The sequence below is a fragment of the Thunnus maccoyii genome, chromosome 15, assembly GCF_910596095.1.
Source record: "Thunnus maccoyii chromosome 15, fThuMac1.1, whole genome shotgun sequence".
NCBI lineage: Eukaryota > Metazoa > Chordata > Actinopteri > Scombriformes > Scombridae > Thunnus > Thunnus maccoyii.
In genome coordinates, this window is record NC_056547.1 from 30,951,102 (window position 1) to 30,970,121 (window position 19,020).

The 19,020-nt window shown below is 40.4% G+C and overlaps 1 protein-coding gene and 1 long non-coding RNA gene across 2 annotated transcripts; both read right to left on the minus strand.

Annotated features, from left to right (window-relative positions):
• Positions 1–1,261: 1,261 nt before the first annotated feature.
• LOC121912574 (basic leucine zipper and W2 domain-containing protein 2-like) lies at positions 1,262–18,916 on the minus strand. The gene is made up of 7 exons (XM_042434785.1): positions 18,910–18,916; positions 16,290–16,399; positions 9,033–9,064; positions 7,472–7,490; positions 3,602–3,740; positions 3,285–3,407; positions 1,262–1,290 (listed from the first exon to the last, which is right to left on the minus strand). The coding sequence occupies exons 1-7, from the start codon at positions 18,914–18,916 to the stop codon at positions 1,262–1,264; spliced, it is 459 nt and encodes a 152-aa protein (XP_042290719.1).
• LOC121913570 lies at positions 9,623–13,303 on the minus strand. Its single transcript, XR_006100326.1, has 3 exons — positions 13,093–13,303; positions 10,175–10,323; positions 9,623–10,042 (listed from the first exon to the last, which is right to left on the minus strand). It is a non-coding gene; the product is annotated as an uncharacterized LOC121913570 (long non-coding RNA).
• Positions 18,917–19,020: the final 104 nt, after the last annotated feature.

Consider the following 19,020-nt stretch of genomic DNA (forward strand, 5'->3'; position numbering starts at 1 on the left):
GAGACAGAACACCATGTAATGTGTATGGAGGAACTTCAAAGGTTCTTACTTTGCACTTTTCATTTATTGCCTAATTTTTACAACCTAACTTTGTGGAAAGGAGAAGGGGAACGACAGGTTATGGAGAGTTCCTTGAGAGCACTTTGCTTGTGTCAGTAGCTCAGCTTTACCTCTGGGGAACACCCTCAACTCTGGGAGTGATATCCAAATTAGGAAAGGTGCATCATGAAGCAGGTGGATGTGACTCCCCTCGTTGAGACCTGCTGATAGACGTAGCAGTGGAGCAGAGAAGAGAGACTGAGATAGCGATGTAACCGACCTGCATGCTGGTATTTGACATGGGTTTTTTCTTCTTCCCGAAAACAAATAATTTTTAAAATATTTGTATGACACAAATATTAAACCCCCACTATTTGTGATTTGCAGAATAACATATTTGTATTTGGGAACACCCCTTGTAGGAACATCACTGAATTTCACCTTCTACACATGATTCATATGATGTTGTATCACTTCATTTTGGAAACTGTGAAAATTGAATTTATTCTCATGGGCAGAAATTGGCTCCACAGTGTACAGACTGGAAAACATTAGAAATAGGGCTCAACAGTGCCTGAGATTTAGCCTGCTTCTACATATCAGTGAAGACAAAACAGATCCCCTCCCCCCAAAATAACTTGTTTACCACATGATCGACATGTATTTTTAACAAAATCCAAAGGGTTTTGATAACCCCAGAATTTGTAGCATTTCTCAACCCATAGCAGAGCTCTGAAGTAAAATGTGAAAATCACCACTTAGGAGTTACTGTATGCAATATGTTACTGTTGTAAACACAATGGTTACACAATGGATTTTTATTGATTGTGCTGAAGAAAAAAAGCAGTGTACACACATACATATAAAACCACTTTATTCATAAAAGGATGAAAGCATTGCCAATTTACACATATAAGCATACTTTGTAAAACTCACTTGTGTGCTAAAACATGTAAATCTACTGCAGAGGTCATTCATGGACAGTGTCATAGATGGAGTCTGTGCTGATCTCTGCAGGCAGTGCTGAGGTGGTTGGATGTCAGTAGGGTTGTCTACATGTGTGGAACTGAATCCTGTGACTCTCGTGTCTCAGAGACTGGCTGCCTCAGGAAGGGAGGGGTCTGTAATGCTGTGGTTTGGACACTACACAACATGGAAACTAGCTGCTGTGCTGACTCTCAGGCTGTTGAATACAGGAAGACCGACTCCTGCTGCTCCTCCTCTAGCCCTCCTCCCCCTCTGACTCTGACTCTGTAGACAAAAAAAAGACATGAAGAAGTAGCTCCATCTGCTGGTTACACTGACAATTACTGCTCACTGGGTACATCACTGACTACATTTACATGCACAAAATATTCAGTTTTTTCCCCTTATTCCAAAAATTATAATATCCCTACTTCGCTGTTTACATGGCTAATGAGAAGGAATATCCCATTAATATTCCTGTTTACATGCAGAGGGTTGTCAGGTTTTCCCTCTGCTCCAGTGGGGATGGGAATCACAAGATCTCTGCACACAGTGAAGTAAACCAGCAAGGTGAAAACAGTAGTGAGCTGCTGCCTGATATTTATGAGTGATATTGATATGAATGATATTATAAATTAATAGTTACAGGCACATGCAGTACCTAGGTTGTCCCATGATGTAAACTGCTTGGTCCCCGTTGTGGAAAGGGCGCACTCTACTTTTACAGCCCGCCCTGAACAGCTCTCCACTCTCCTTTCATTCCTCTCCACTGTCTACCTTCCTGCTCCTGTGTCGCAAACTGCAGTGAATAGCATGTCCAAAGAATGCTCCTAAACCCCGAATAATACCGACATATCTCACATGTCTTAATGCTACATTCGGAATAAGACCTAATTCACAATATCCAAACAGAATATACTATTTACATGACCCATTGTCATATTCGCAAAAATGGAAAGGAATATTAGTGTGCATGTAAACGTACCCAATGACTCCTAAATGTATGGATACCGATTCCTGCCAGGAAAATACATGCTTGTCCTACTGTTTTCTTAACAAGCTCAGTGTGAAATCTGACTTTTGTGTGAAAATGAAGATGTTTTTGCTAATCTGACAGGAGAAAACATATTAACACCAACATATATATTGCCTTTTTGGAAACCGATATAACAGCAGGGAAAAAAAACAATCAGGAGAGCAAAATGCCATAAAAGCTCATCAAATGGGCTGTTGTAATGTCAGTTACAAGTAGGTGCTGGTTTTCTCTTTTTAGCCAATATTTGTTTACATTTTGGAAAATAGTCTGCTGAATTAGCTATTAGCAGCTCCTATTTGCAGTGTAGCCATGGATGTACAGACAACTATCACTGGATTACTTTGATACTGAGGAAAACTTGATGATGAAGAAATGAAATGTGATGATTCTCAAGTTCTTCAGCCTATTTTTTTCTCATTTCTAAGTGGATTTATGGAGATTTATTTGAGATGGACATTGGAGATAATGGAAGTGTAAACTGAATGATATCAATGTGTGTTTCATGTCTGTGTATTCAGATTTGACTGAGTTATGACTCAGTCAAAGGAGGATGAGTTTTGACTCTTCTTCACATCAAACAGTGTCTTTGCCTCACCTTCAACTCTCCAGCGTCCCCCTGGAGAGGCTTTGTCCTACTGAATGTCCATAGCTATAACAGACCACATGCTGTCTTTTCCCCATGATTAAAATGCCATCCACAACCATGAGTTCAATTCCAGAAGAGCACAGAGAATATTTCATTCCCCACCTCCCCTTGTAATGCTGTTAATGCTGTCTGGGGCTTAAGTTATTATAACTATAAGATGTTACCATAATTGTGATAATAATTAGAGATACCGAGACAGATATTTGATAATAAGTCTTAATCATGAGATAAGTCATACTTTTGACTTACTAGATGTTTCTTATGAGATACAATCTCATTATATCTTTTAAGTCATAGGGAAGTTATGAGATACCTATAACAATTCATATTTGTTTAAATTCATACATGAGGATAGCACAGCCAGCTGCTGTGAGTACTTGATACACAATTTCACAGCAGAAAATATCCACATGGATAAGCTTTTTCAAATCCCATTACTCCAATTTAGAAATATTTTTGCTGTTACTAATTTACTGTAAAAAACTCTGCAAATTACATCCCATTTCTAAATATGTTCCATGATCATGCACTGTTATTTGAAATTAATACTAACAGAATCTAGAAAGTATGAAATAAAGGAAGTAATATTGTTATTGCCTTCTTCTGCATTCTGGAGCCACTCTACAAATTTCTTCATCTGTTCCAAGAAGATACTCTTCCCTTTGGCAGCATGGGTATCTTTGTACCACTTCAGTATGGCCTCCTCACTCAGGACATCAGCTGGGTTGAGAGACAAAAACATTCAGTGATGGGAGCTTACATTTCTATTCATGAACACCAAAGACAACACATCTGGAACCAAACACCTGGAAGATAAACAGAGACAACAGCTGCTGTATGTTTGTAATAATATAGTCAGTGCAGTAAAAATGTGTTAAGTGGTTGGACAGACTCTGAATGTGTGAGATGCTGACCTTTGTAGAAGAGCATCACTATCTTAGAGAAGGACTTCATGAAGTGGATGTTGTCGTAGCAGTACTCTTGGATCTTCAGCAGCAGCACCAGCTGTGACTGACCCTGAGTGCTGAACACTGTCAGCAGAGGAGCATAGTACTGGGCGAGAGGGAGAAAACACACACACACACACACACATACACACACACACACACACACACACACACACACGCACATACACACACACTTAATGCTGAATATCAATACTTCCAATAATAGCCAGTGTTGGAAGTGGTGTCGCTAAATACAGCAAATAGAAGCAAATAGTAGCAACACTGCTATCAAAATGTAACAAGACCACTTGTTTAACTACATTTCCCTGTAGCATGTAGTGTAGCTTTCTACTTTCAACAAAAGTGTGTAGTGTTGCTGTAGCTACACTACTTGCAATGAAAAGCATCTTGTCTACAATGTGAAAGTAGCTTCCCCAACACTGAAGGTAGCAGTGCTAATACTAAAACTAACTAATACCTTTTGTCATAGCAACATGCTAATACCAATACTGAAACTACTATCAAGTTCTACTACTACTACTAGCTGCTTATTCCCATACCAATACTGAAACTAGTAGTTCATGGTAGAGTCATATAGAGAAAGAGTCACGTCAATGGAAGTTCAAAATGATTGATCGTCACGTGATTCACGTAGACTTAAGATAGTTCCAGGAAGTTCTTGGCGGGCAATTTGAATGCGTAAATACAGAGAGATAGAATTGCGATTTTTGGTATATCTTTGGTGTGTATATATATATATATCTGTGTGTGTGTGTGTGTGTGTATGTATGTATGTATGTATATATGTATATAGCACACCGACATGTATGTCTCAACATGTATGTATCAGTATGCTTTTTTAAAAAGTAAAATGTGCTAATAATTTAGGACTAGTGTGAACTAGTGTTACCTGCTTTATTGACATATTTTAGGCTAATGTTACCTTGGTTAAGCATGTTGTTCTTGATTATTACTTTGATTTTTTTTTATTATGTTCTTAAACTTGTACGGTAGTCAAGAGCAATCACATCCTACTGGTTATTATGTAAAAGGGAAAGGGAAGGAATATTTCAAAATTCAGATTAGATTAATTTTCTACCATCTCTTTAATTCATGGTGGTTTCAGTAATCCCATGGTAACGTAGGGCCTAAGTAATCTAATGATTTATGTAATCTTTATGACTTTCAGATAGGACAGAAGGAGACCAACAGGTGACTTATCAACGATTGTCAACTGACAGCACAATGGGTCAATGGACTAGCAGCAGCAGCATGGTGATGTTTAGTGTGTTGTCTTAGGTAATCCACTGCAAATAAGTGGAACTAATCTTTCCTTTTACAATTCACCCCTGCACTTATAAATATATACATTGACAAATAATGTATTCAAATTCAAAACAACTTTAGTATCCATTTTTTGCATGCAAAAGGCAGCAAGGCAGGCATGCATATGCAGAGATCTGCTAGACAGACCACATTGTGTGTGTGTTTATATACATATAAACATATATATTTTATGTATTATATATTGTTGTTATTCTGTCCCCTCCTCCTCCCCCCTCTTTCTTTCTCTCTCTCAACCCAACCGGTCAAAGCAGATGGCCGCCCACCAAGAGCCGGGTTCCGCTTTAGGTTTCTACCCGTTAAAGGGAAGTTTTTCCTTACCGCTGTCGCCAAGTGCTTGCTCATGGGGGAATTATTGGGTCTCTGTAAATTAAAGAGTACGGTCTAGACCTGCTCTATGTGAAAAGTGCCCTGAGATGACTTTTGTTGTGATTTGGCGCTTGTAAATAAAAACTGATTGAAAAAAAATTGTCTTTTTGCTATGCACTTATTTACTGCAATGAATTCATTAAATAAATCTCTTATAAACTCAGAAACATGAATAGCATGTCAAACAGTTTGTCTGTGCCCTTTCCTCCATGTTGTCCTTGCACATAGTCTCCACCATGGTTTGCTGTGCTGCATGGGGATGCTCCAATCACTCCTCATGGAGAGGAGAAAAAATGGCTGGCTTAAGTCAGCAAGAGCAATCTTACTATCACTACAGATATGTGATGTAATCATATTCAAACATTTGCTATGTTTCCATGTGCACAGTATTACGATTATGCCCAATACTGCGATTAAGACATTAGTGCAATTACTGTTTACATGATTGCAAATGTGACAACTTCCTATAATAATCCTGTTGACATGTGTTATATAGTTAGTTTGATTATCTAGAGAGAGTTGTGATGTTGAGTAGCTTTGTTTACTTCCTGTTATTATGTTCTATTACTTCTAAGTCAATAACGAGTACACAAGAGCTCTAGTTAACCCGACTGGCTTATTTGTCCATGCATGCCATACAGGTCAGCACTATAAATATATCACACAACATCATTAGACCAAAACAACTATGCTGTTCTATCAGATAATGATCTTCATCGCTGCCATGGGCCTAATCCTATTGCAATTACGATTACTTCAGATGCTACTTTTGGGAAACCTGGTTGAGAGCAGAAAGGTATCCAACTGATTGTGACCTTGGCACTCCCTATGGAGGTAGGCTTACCAATTCTACCACCCCCTGCTACTCAGCCTTTTTGGGTGAGGATTTGCAGCAAGGTTTGGTGGGAACAGGTAGTCCTGAAGAAGTTCAGTGACCTAGAGTGAAGAGAAAACTTCAGAATGTCCAGAAGATCATTCATGGAGCTGTGTGAACTGGTGTGTGAAAATGTGTCCCCAGGATATCACTGTTCGCGCTCCTGTGCCCCTGCACATGAGAGTGGCAATAGCACCATACAAACTTGGAAGCTGTGTGGAGTACTGGGTGATTGCAAATCAGTTTGGAGTGCACAAAAGTACCATGAAGAAGTTTGTGTATCTGTTCTGCAAGAACATGGTTCTTGTAGCACATGATTTAATACAGGCACCTGCATTGGATGAGGCACGTGCCATTGCACAGTGATTCGACAATGCGCATCACATCCCTCAAATCATAGAATTCCCTGTACTACTGCCTTTGTTAATACAAAGGGGAGGCCTTCTCACATCGTTAGGACAGAGGTTAAAAGTGCCATTGGAATTATTTATTTTTCTTTTTAAAACTAAGTTGCTTTATCAATATCAGTGGTAGTCAATCACCTATTGCTTTGTGTTAAATTGACTCACACTTCCAGATCATCCAGTTGGAAGAAGGAGCCCCGACTAGTGGCTGGGAGGAAGGGTTTGAACGGAGACAAGAACTGTTTGGTCGGAGAGACAGTTGGTTGCAACCAAACAGTATTGTGAGTGTAGTAATGGGTGATAGTTCAGATGGTGAGGGGTGGCCTCCAGGGATGGAGTTTAGCCAAAAAAAATTTGCAAGGAAACAGTCATGGTCTGAAGCAAGTACTGGAGGAGAGCATAATCCAAGACCTACCACAGAATGGAAAGTTATTATTATGCTCAATAATGATAGAGGCCACTCATCCAGTTCAGGGGACTAAAGCAATAGAGAGAGAAACTGGAAAACTAAAGTATGCTAAACTGCTGAGTAATAAGAAGCAGTGGGAAAGGATACTGAAACTGGGTAGCCTTGATGACAGAAAGATTACAGTGCACATACCAGGAATGGCAGCAAAGTTGAGAGGAGTGATTTCAAATGTACCACTGGATATGTCCGTGGAAGAGGTGAAGAAAGAGACACAGGATGGAAAGGTGATAGAGGCCAAAAGACTCCAAACTAATAAAAGTAGTGTCAAATCTGATCGCTTGTCAGTATTGCTTGTGTTTGAGAAGATAATGCCTGAGGTAAAAATGGGCTGGATTACACCTATACGATTATAAGGTGAGAGAGTACATTCCGCAAGCTTTAAGGTGCTTTAAATGTCAAAGAATGGGACACACAGCACAACAATGTAAATGGAGGCAAAGGTGTACAAAATGTGGAGGTGGCATGATTATGGCAAATGTAATAAGGATGCTAAGCTGAAAAGCTGCAGTTGTAGAGTTGAGCATAGCGCTGCATATGCTGGATATGTGATCCAGCATTCAAGTTAGCCGGAGGGCTAAACTGTAAGTAGCCGGCTCGGCTGGCGAAAGCCACTAGTGTGCTCACTCTATGGGCCCAGTGATCCTGGAAGATCCGGGTAATTTTATATGCGGAAGTGGAACTTTTTTGGCTTCATGCGCCATTGAGCAACTTTCATAGGAATGAATAGGGCCCTGCCTCCGACGCTGTATCCAGTTCTCCTTATACATCCATGCATATCACTGGCTGACTGGGCCGGCGGGGTGTGGAGGTGAGTAAAAAAACATAATATGGGCGATCACATTACATAACATACCGTAATCCAGAATATGAATGTCTGATTTTGAGAGGATACATAAAACCAATCATATAGTCATGTAAATAACACAAATGACAAAGAAATACAAAACTTTCAAATCATCATTCAACCATTGTTTACAAATACCATGTTTTACGTAATATGTTAATTAATATAACCATCAATAGGTATAATTTGGGTGATCACCACAACGTGGATGCAATTTAAGAGACTTGGGATGCACCCCGTGATCCACGTTCCTTGGCAACATACCGTCCATGACTTGATCCAGCTGTACCAACGAGATAACTCCTTCACCACATCCACACGGAAGCCTACTCCTCCTCAGTGTCCCTTCTTACTACTTGGCAAATGCGCCATCATAATAGCAATCCGCCAAGGTGCAAGCGCACCTGGCTTTTAAAGGGAATGGGAGATGACACTCTGATTGGTTTATTGCATATGCCAAAAACACACCCATGATTAATTAAGAGACTAAGGACAACCTCTTTTAACCATGCGCCTGGCACATCGACAATTTTTTCCGCCATTAAAATAGCAAAAGCGGATTTGGACACACCTTAAATGCACTTGCACATCATTAAAATAGGGCCCTAAGATTTTCTATTCAATTAAGAATTCCATTGGGGGAAAATTGAAAAACAAATGGGTAGGACTAGTTTTAATCCACATCCAAACAAGAGGGCCAGTTCATTGTAACTTTCTAAGCTATATATAAGCCATCAGTTGCCTGTGGGCTCCAAGCATGAGCTCAATTGGTGCCACTGTCCCCATTATGTATTGTATTTGTAAACTGAACGTTTGTCATTTAATTTTCAGAGTGTGAGTGTAGGGACAGCAGTTGACTTTTCCTGCTTGGAGATCCGGCATATCCCCTTCTTGACTGGCTACTGAAGGGCCACACGCAGTCTCCCGCATTAACCCCAGAACAAGGGTCCTTTAATATTTAATATACTTGAGTGTAGCACGGACAGTGGTGGATATGAAGCTTAGCGAAAGTTCAGTCAGGAAGACTATCTTTTGCATGCTCAGGTCATTAGTATTATTTCTCAAACCATCTGTCATTTCCCATCCCTAACACATGCTCACTTATAATTTCTTTGCTGACATTCCACTGGGTGTCAATTAAGACATCAGCTGTTCACATCAGCTGATCATATCTAACCAATAGCACAGTGACACACCTTCATTTGTCAGCCTATCATAATGTGGCTGTCTTTTTAAATATGTTTTCTCCTTCCCTGCCTTAGTGCTTTCATATAGCCGTTTTGCGCACCCCACCACTTCCCAATCACCGCCCAGCCTTCGCGATTCATCAGTACATCACCTCATCAACCTCATCAGCCTCATCAGCCTCAGCAGAAGTCATCAGCCATCACCACGAGTGTCTGGACTCCATGCGGGATCTATCTTGCGCCTGCTCAGGACTGATGTCCTTCGATTCAAAATCTCCCTGAAGAGTCTAAGCGCCAAAGACTTTTGTTAACACTCAATTTTCAATATCATTTGTATAAGAAACAGTTCTTTTTGCTGCATTCACTTGTCTCTCCTGATTGAAATGGCATTTGGAAGGTTGAAATCAAGGTGGAGGGTCCTCTTGAAGAGGAGTGACTTCCACTTCCACTAATCATGACCACAGTTTGGTAATGTGCAACTTTATTCTGATGTTTTACTTAAAATAAACTTAACAGAACTTTTTGCATTGAAGCGTGCTTCATTTAACAAATGCGATTAGCTGTGCATAAATAATCCACACTACAGTTGTTGGTATCTGTATTCCTCCTCAAGTGCAAGATGGTTCCTGTTGCTGGGCTAGATAGTGTGGGAATGTGTGGGTTGCAGGGGGCAGGGAAACTGGGGCTGAAGAGCTTGGAGACCCTGCATCAGAACCAACACCACACACTCAGTAGTACAACCATTACTTCTAAGATGCCGTTTATCATCCCCTGCTCTCTGTCAATACTCAGAGCCAGCTGGGCCTCCATCCATTGGTTTTGGTTCTGCTGTATTCTTTCTCTGAATGCTTGATGCTGAGAAGACCAGGTATTCATGGCTGAGGTCGGCCATCTCCTCCTTTTGATCTGCAATGCCTCTGTATGAGATCACAAAAGTATTTAAATACAAGATCCACATGGAACATATATTGTTTCTTTTATTTTATATAGAAACATAAATTGATTCTTTTATAGGACTTCCTAATAATATTACAGATCTTTTGACCTACAGTACAGTTTTCTGCTGATTCTGGATGTGTGGATCCTGTAGCAGAGTACAATTCTGCTGTTTGAGCACTTGTGCCAGGTTCCTCTGCTAGTTGAGTGGATGCTATCCTAGGTGGTTCCCCCGTGTCCGCATTTTCCTTGATAGCTCTCTCTGTTAAAACACAAAGCAGTTGCTTCTTACAGATAACAGTGTTCTTTGCTGGCTGGAGGTAACAAATTTATTAAAATTGATTCGTAATTACTTAAATATGGGTGCAGCCATGATGTTCATGCAATCTATGATATTATCATGTGTCTTATTGTGCCACCTCCTGGTCACAGGCTTGTACAACAGTAACACAACCACTTTGCAGACTGTGTAAACAAGCTCTTAAACCACTGGACAAAAAAACAAACTCATACCACTATTGCAATATCATCGGAAAATCCAACTTATTGAGCCTTGAAAATTCTCGGTTTATGACCAATGTTTGTTTACTTTATAAGATACTGCATGTTTTAGCTCCCCCACCCCTTAAACAATTTATTTTAATAGCTCATGGTGAAATAAGACAAACAAGACAAGCAACGAGAAGAGACTGTTAAACAAGATATTGCTTGAAAAATTTGCTTGAACCACTTTTTCAATTGCAGCAGCAAAACAGTGGAATGCTCAATCAATCAATCAATCAATCAATTTTTATTTATATAGCGCCATATCACAACAGAAGTCATCTCAAGGCACTTTTCACATAGAGCAGGTCAAGACCGTACTCTTTAATATACAGAGACCCAACAATTCCCCCATGAGCAAGCACTTGGCGACAGCGGTAAGGAAAAACTCCCCTTTAACGGGTAGAAACCTCAAGCAGACCCCGGCTCTTGGTGGGCGGCCATCTGCTTTGACCGGTTGGGTTGAGAGAGAGAAAGAGAGAGGGAAAGGGGGAGGGGGGACAGAAGAAAAAAATCACAACAACAACAACAACAACAACAAGCACAAGCAGCAACAGCCAGGGAAGGATGCCATCAGGACTGTGAAGGACCGCGAAGGTTCGGCCCGGGACTCAGGTTTTCCTGTGAGATGAGAAAGCACAAAAAACTCCGGGGAAGAAGCAAAGTTAGTGACATGCATTGATGTTACATGAATGCATACAGATGGAGAGGAGGAGGAGGAGAGAGGAGCTCAGTGCATCATGGGAAGTCCCCCAGCAGTCTAGGGTTATAGCAGCATAACTAAGGGCTGATCCAAGGCGAGCCTGGTCGGCCCTAACTATAAGCTTTATCAAAAAGGAAAGTTTTAAGCCTACTCTTAAACATAGAGAGGGTGTCTGCACCCCGGACTGAATCCGGTAGATGGTTCCATAGAAGAGGAGCCTGATAGCTGAAGGCTCTGCCTCCCATTCTACTTTTAGAGACTGTAGGGACCACCAGTAAGCCTGCATACTGGGAGCGCAGTGTTCTAGTGGGATAATACGGTATTATGAGCTCTTCAAGATATGATGGTGCCTGACCATTAAGGGCTTTGTAAGTTAGGAGAAGGATTTTAAATTCTATTCTAAATTTTACAGGAAGCCAATGTAGTGAAGCTAAAATGGGAGAAATGTGGTCTCTTTTTCTAGTTTTAGTCAGAACACGTGCAGCTGCATTCTGGACCAGCTGGAGAGTCTTTAGAGACTTGTTAGGGCAGCCTGATAATAAGGAATTGCAATAATCCAGCCTATTGGATTATTGCAATGCTATCCCTACAAATATTAATGTGCATTAGTTTTAATCAATCTGGCAAAACCCAGGGAGTTGAGAGTGCAGAGTGAGGGTGCTGTCTCATTGCAGGGAGTCCTCAGACTCCATTGAATCCCCAGTAGTTCTTGTGCTGAAAGAGAGTGGGAGATGGTGAAAGAGACAGAGGAGAAAGGGTTAGACACACCTATATAGGCTTGGGCGGGAAATTGTCTTAGGGGATCAGATGTGGTGTTTGTTCCCTGACTTAAGTTATGGAACTTCATTAGTTGTGATTATCAACAGCTTGTGCCGCTGAAGTACAGTAGGACAAGTGGCATCAGTTACTGATGTGATATGAATTCATATAAAGTTGTCTCATGCTCTTGGCTGCCATTCAGATATGTAATCAGTGCATACATATCAACTAAGTATAAAGTGTTTCCTAACACTGTGCATTTAACCACTATGGGATGTGAATGTGGGTTGGTTGAAAAAACTGAGTTGTGTGTGGGAAGTAAACTCACATCACTCTGCAGGCACATTTTGAGGCAGACCAGTTTGTCAAGACTAAAATGGGCAAGACTAGGCTGAGAGCAGATGCACCATCTTTGAACATTGCCATTGAAAGAGTTCAAGGCAGGTACTCTTTGTCGGCCCTCCCTAGAAACCTATGATTGATTCACCTGATTGAGGAACTATTTATGGAGAACAAGAAAAAAACAAAGATTCATTTGGCAGAGGTTGAGAATTGAAGCAAAAAATTACGAAATGACAGAAAAAAACAACACTTGGAAGAAAGAGCCAATCCAAAAAGGTGAAAAGGAACAACAGTGGCCAAGCAACCCCCAAATAGCTTCAAAGGTGCCATTAGTCACTGCAATGGAAATATTTGGACTAAGCAATGCTCCTAGTGCAAGTGCTCCTGCACCCAGCCAACATCACTGCTCCTCCACCTACCAGCACCCAGCTAACATCCAGCCAACATCACAGCTCCTCGATCTACCAGCACCCAGCCATCATTGCTCCTCAACCTAACAGCACCCAGCTAACATCACTGCTCCTCCACCTATCAGGACACCCAGCAAACATCCAGCCAACACCACTGCTCCTCCATCTGCCAGCACCCAGCCAACATCACTGCTTCTCCACCTAACAGCACCCAGCCAACATCCAGCACACAGCCAACATCACTGCTTCTCCACCTGTCCTCACCACTCCTGACCTGTAACATCATCGGTCACCATCATGCCCTGAGCAGCACTCCTGGTCCTCATCCTACAGCACTCCTGTCATGCAGCATGCAGCATCACTGCAGTATGATTCCTTGAGAAGACCAGGTATTCATGGCTGAGGTCGGCCATCTTCTCCTTTTGATTGCATATCACATATTCAGTATGATCATTTATATAATTAATATAAAATGTTTAGTATGATTCCTTGTATAATATGTCAGTATAATACACATGTAGTATGATTGCTGGCTTATTTGAAACATAACTTGTTTATTTTCAATTTCACCATGGTCCACTCAGCACTCCTGACCTGCAGCATCACTGATGCTCCATCATACAGCAGTCCTACGGCATCACTGCTCCTCACCATGCAGCACCCACTGCTCCTACAGTACGTTACTAATATACACTAACAAGATTACTTATATAATACAGTAATAGAATACATGTTTAGTATGATTACTTATATAATACAGTAGTATAATACTTTTGGTATTTAGCATGATTCCCCTTTTAGCCTAGCAGGATTTGTAGGACAACCGCTTGTTCTTTAATTGTGTTAACTAATGTTTGAGTCCTAAGAAGAAGAAGAGATAATAATTAAGTCAATTCATTAAAGAGGATCTAATATGTTCATTTCCAACTCTAAATTTGTATTTATTTATTTTTTTGGCTTTGCATGATTCACAGTTCAAAAAACTCCTTATTTATCTTATACTTGCCCTTTATGCAGCCCCTCAGCCTTTGTCTCTTTACAGTCCATTTTAGCTCCTGTCTCTATAGCTCCAATATGGCGACCACGTAGACACATGAAATCGCAAACATGGTATCTACGTTTATTTTAGGGATGTGCAGAGAGCTCAGTATTTGTTTTTTATATTTGTATTCAAATAAAAGTGGAAATAGGCATAACAATCCTGTTGTTGTTTTTATTACACTTCTGATTTCTTCTATCTGTGCTGTTATTGATAGGTTTTTTTTTCTTCCAGAAAACAAATAATTTAAATTAGTTGTACGAAATATTTGTTAAAACCCACTATTTGTGCTTTTCCAAAGATCGTATTCGGATTCAGCTTCCCCCCCTAGTTTTTTATATCTAAGCCCACCAGCAGGGTAGGCCTGCAAGTTGAGGGCCAAAAACGTGATCAGTCAGTCAATGGGTGTGGTTTTTGATTGACGTTTTTCTGCCTCAACAAATATAGATACAAATACAAATACTGGGCTCTCTGCACATCCCTAATTCACAGTGACCTTTGGATTCTCGGTTACCTGTCTGACCAAGGCCCCTCATCCCCGATTACTCAGTTTGGCAGGGCAGCCAAATCTACAAAGAGTGTTGATGGTTCCGACTCATTTCAATTTCAGAATGGTGGAAGCTACCATGCTCTTGGGCACTTTCAATGCTGTGGGATTTTTCTTTTTCCTTCCCCAGGTCTGTGCTTTGACACAATCCTGTCTCCCAGGTCTATGGATAATTCTCTCAACCTCATGTCTTGGTTTTTACTCTGACATACACCATTAACTGTGACACCTTATTTAGACAGGTGTGTGCCTTTCTTTATAATGTCCAAGGCAGCAGTTGACTCTAATCAAGTTGTAGAAGCATCTCAAGGACCACTGATAGAGAATCAGAGCACATTTGCATGTGTCATAACAAAGGGTCTGAATATATATGTAAATGGAATATTTAAGCTTTTTATTCCAAAACATTCAAAAACCTGTTTTTGCTTTGTCATTGTGGAGTAATGTGTGAAGATCGATGAAAAAAATGATAAATTGAATCAATTTTAAGATGAGTCTGAAATATCAAAATATGGGATACTTGATAGGGTGTGAAAACTGTATGTACTGTAAAGACATCCACCTCCAAGAGTATAGTTATTAGTCTCTAGCCTTATCTAGTGGATTAGACTTCACCACCAGCTTCCACCCAGCAACGGAAAACCAGTACAGATGGGTATATCTTTTGGAGGTCAGTCATCCAATCCTTGTGCAGAGCTTCTATGTATGGCAATGTCTGTCTGTCACTTTGGTCCAAACTGAAATGTCTTGGCAACTCTTTGGTTAATACATTCTTGTTCTGCTCAGGATGAATTAAAATTACTTTTGTGATCTCCTGACTTTTCATCTAGCACCATCATCAGGTCAACATTTGACAATGACATTCCCATCAGCCTCCACTGTTCTTTGTGTTTTGTGCTAATAAACAAATGTTAGAATGCTAACACACTAAACTAAAATGGTGAAAATGATAAACATTATACCTGCTAAACATCTGCATGTTATCAAGCTGACAACAGAATTTAGGTCAAAGTAAAGTTGTTGTATGTTTGTTTGGCATACTTTCTTTTTATGCTGGGCTGTCACGCAGCAAAAAGAATAATTATGATGAACTGGAAGAAACACAAACTATATTGTTTTTCAATAAAGAGATGGTTGGAGGACTGTTTGGATTTGTTAAACATGAAGAGCAGCAGGTTTTCTCAAAGATTTTAATAGAGGCTTGGAACATGGTCAACAGCTACATGTAACTATTGTAGAGCTGACCCATTCATGTTCTATCACCTCCCCTGTGTCCTCAGGTTTTTAGGCTCACAGGAATTCAGAGCTTTAATGGTAAATGGACTGTACTTGTATAGCGCCTTTCTAGTCTTTCAACCACTCGAAGCACTTTTACACTACGTGTCACATTCACCCATTCATGCACATTCATACGCTAGATGGGTACAGAGGCTACCATGCGAGGTCCGAACCTGCCCATCAGAGGAAACTAACCATTCACAACCATTCATACACTGATGGCACAGCCATCAGGAGCACTTTGGGGTTCAGTATCTTGCCCAAGGCACTTCGACATGCAGACTGGAGGAGCTGGGAATTGAACCACCTACCTCCTGAGCTACAGCCGTTCGTTCTTTATTGGAACAAAACTACAGAGATTAACAGGGAGAAGTATGAGGGGCACCCTCATATTCTTAACTGCATCGTGTTGAGGAGCCTGGTGCATATTTAGAAACATCAAGTACAGGGGTTGACAGGTGAACATAGTCACCATGAAAATCTCTTGATACTAATGCTCTCCATTCATCCCTTTACTGTCCCCCTCCATGGTTACTTTAGAGAAAAGTGGAAGTGTGTCATGTGGAGCATTTGGTACACTTCCTGTTGAGCCTTGGTTTTTTCTTACCAGAAGTCTTTTATCCAGGTTTGCCTTCCTCAAAGATGAGGTTACTGAATTAGCATCTTTCTCTGTGATCCACGCCTTGAACATCTTCACAGCAAATGATGCAGCGATCCCTGAAAAATCATGATGTCCAAAACAAACAACTATTTTACTTCTTCACGTAACAACCATATGTATTTCATTTTGTTACAGAAAAATAGTGAGTGATGGAAGTCAGATGAGGAATGTGAGAGAAGATATTTCTCTAGTTGCACTTGGCCTTATTACTTCTGCACAATTCTGCACATATCAAAGTGATTAGATCAGTGCATTTTACTGAGTAAAATACAGTATATAAGTATATAAGTGAACAGTCCTGTATGTTTCACCTTTACCTGCCAGCTATATAGTTTTCTGGTCAGATGGGCCTCTATTTCCTCTACACTTTTAGTAATTTATTAAGAAATAATGTGTTCATATGGAAACACATTTATGGGAAAATATTGGAAACATTGGTGGTGCTAATGTTTTATACCTTCATGTGCTCTATTTTTGTTTACCATAAATTCTCAAGCCGGTATTCAAATAATGGCCAAGTGTGAAGTCAAAGATCGTTGGCATGGACAAATTAAGGCTGCATGCTAATAAAAAGTGGGTAAAAAAAATTGAGGGGGATGGAGTCACCTGTACTATAATGGTTCACATGGTAAATTCAGTGTACCTTTACACAGCATTTATTCCATCAGTACAACAACAGTAAGCAGCATTGGTCGGGACCTCGCACTCTGGCCCGTCAGGATCAGATCATTTCGCTTTTTAAAAATGAGGGATATTTCTTACAAGTGTGGAGTGCTTTTATTTTGAAAGTTTGATTGACATGTGTACTATCAGGTGTGTAGAGACAATAAGTAACTGCAGCTGGACACAGAAAAATACTCATATATTTGAATAGAGAGTGTGAGCAAACCCACACCTTTTTGAACATTTACTGCTTCCACATAGTTTTAGATATAGACTACATTTGAACTTTAAATGAGTCACGAGACTTTGACCTACAAATCTTGAATTTACATGTTTTTAGGGCCTGAGCCCCAAAGGGGCAAATACCATATTGTATCTGTTCTGTTTCTTTCTTTATTATCTTGCCACTTCAGATTTGACCCCCTAAACATGTTCAAAAACTCACCAAATTTGGCACGCAAATCAGGTCTGGTGAAAAATTGGATAAAATGTAAAAAATTATCCCCCAAAGTGCCAAAATGTGCTCTATAGTGCCATCTATGTATCTAATATGGCCGCCATGGAATGTCGTAGAGAGATCGAACTAAAACTCAATTATTCGTCTCATCAAGACCTACAAATCATACACTGACACCCCTGACCTAAATCCAACAGGAAGTCCGCAATACACCCATCAAAGTATGACTTTTCCCCAATTTTGGACCCCAATTAAATGCTATCTCCTCCTAGGGCATTAATGGTATCGGCTTCAAACTTGGTTACATGACTTATGACACTGTGCTGAACTTCCTGTGTCCACTGTTATGCCCGCTGCTGGGGCTGCTTCACTGCAATTTCGTAGGGGGCGCTATTCAGCCAGTTTGCATCACTGATGGAATATTGTCATGTAGACGTGTTCAGGCCGGGACTCTTATCAAACATGTAAAGTTTGGTGCAGACTGGAGCATGTACAATAAAGTTATAGCAACTTCCTCCATCATGGCGAAACATCAAATCTCAATGGTGTGAGGATGAGAATTTTCTGCAGGGTGAGACATGTCTGCCTTGCTCACACCTGTGTCATCAAAATTATGCAAGTTTTGGGCCCTTTCACTGTAATTTCAATTAATAATTTGAAAACTTTTAATGAGTTTGTGTGAAAGAAATTAATGTCCTAATTTTCATCAAGTTTATTTTTAGAAAAGTAAAGACTTTCAACCCACATGACCTGGTCAAAGTTTGATCGACATGGGTACTGTCAGGTGTGTGGAGACAATAAGTAACTGCAGCTGGACACAGAAAAATACTCATATATTTGAATGGAGAGTGTGAGTGAACCGCTAGGTGCTTGGGCCCTAAGTACAGAGCCACAAATTTTAGTTTTGATTTTATTTTTCTGCAGCACTTTATCACTAAACTGTCACTCTCACTCAATGAGCTCCATTCAACCCCCACACCCATGGCCCCCCCAAAATCACATTTTTTTGTAGGAAATTTCGTCAGGAATCCATTGATACAGGTTTCAAAGTGGTCAGACTTATAGTTTAGACATCAGAACCATTTGTTTGACACAAAGTCCTTGCCTGGAGATTGCCTCCCCATTGGTTTACATTGTAAGGTGTGATGTGGCACTCCAACTTTCAGGGCTTACAATATCTAAACCATTCGAGTTATTACAAAGTTTTTAACAACTTTTGTTCAGCACAGTGTCATAAGTCATGTATTCAAGTTTGAAGCCGATACCATTAACGCCCTAGGAGGAGATAGTGTTTCTTGGGGGTCCAAAATTGGCGCAAAGTCATACTTTGATGGGCATATCGCGGACTTCCTGTTGGATTTAGGTCAGGGATGGCAGCATATGATTTGTAGGTCTTGATGAGACGAATAATTGAGTTTTGGTTCGATCTCTCTACGACATTCCTACGGGTCATGGCGGCCATATTAGGTGCATAGGTGGCGCTATAGAGCACATTTTGTCACTTTGGGGGATAACTTTTACATTTTATCAAATTTTTCACCAAATCTGATGTGCCTG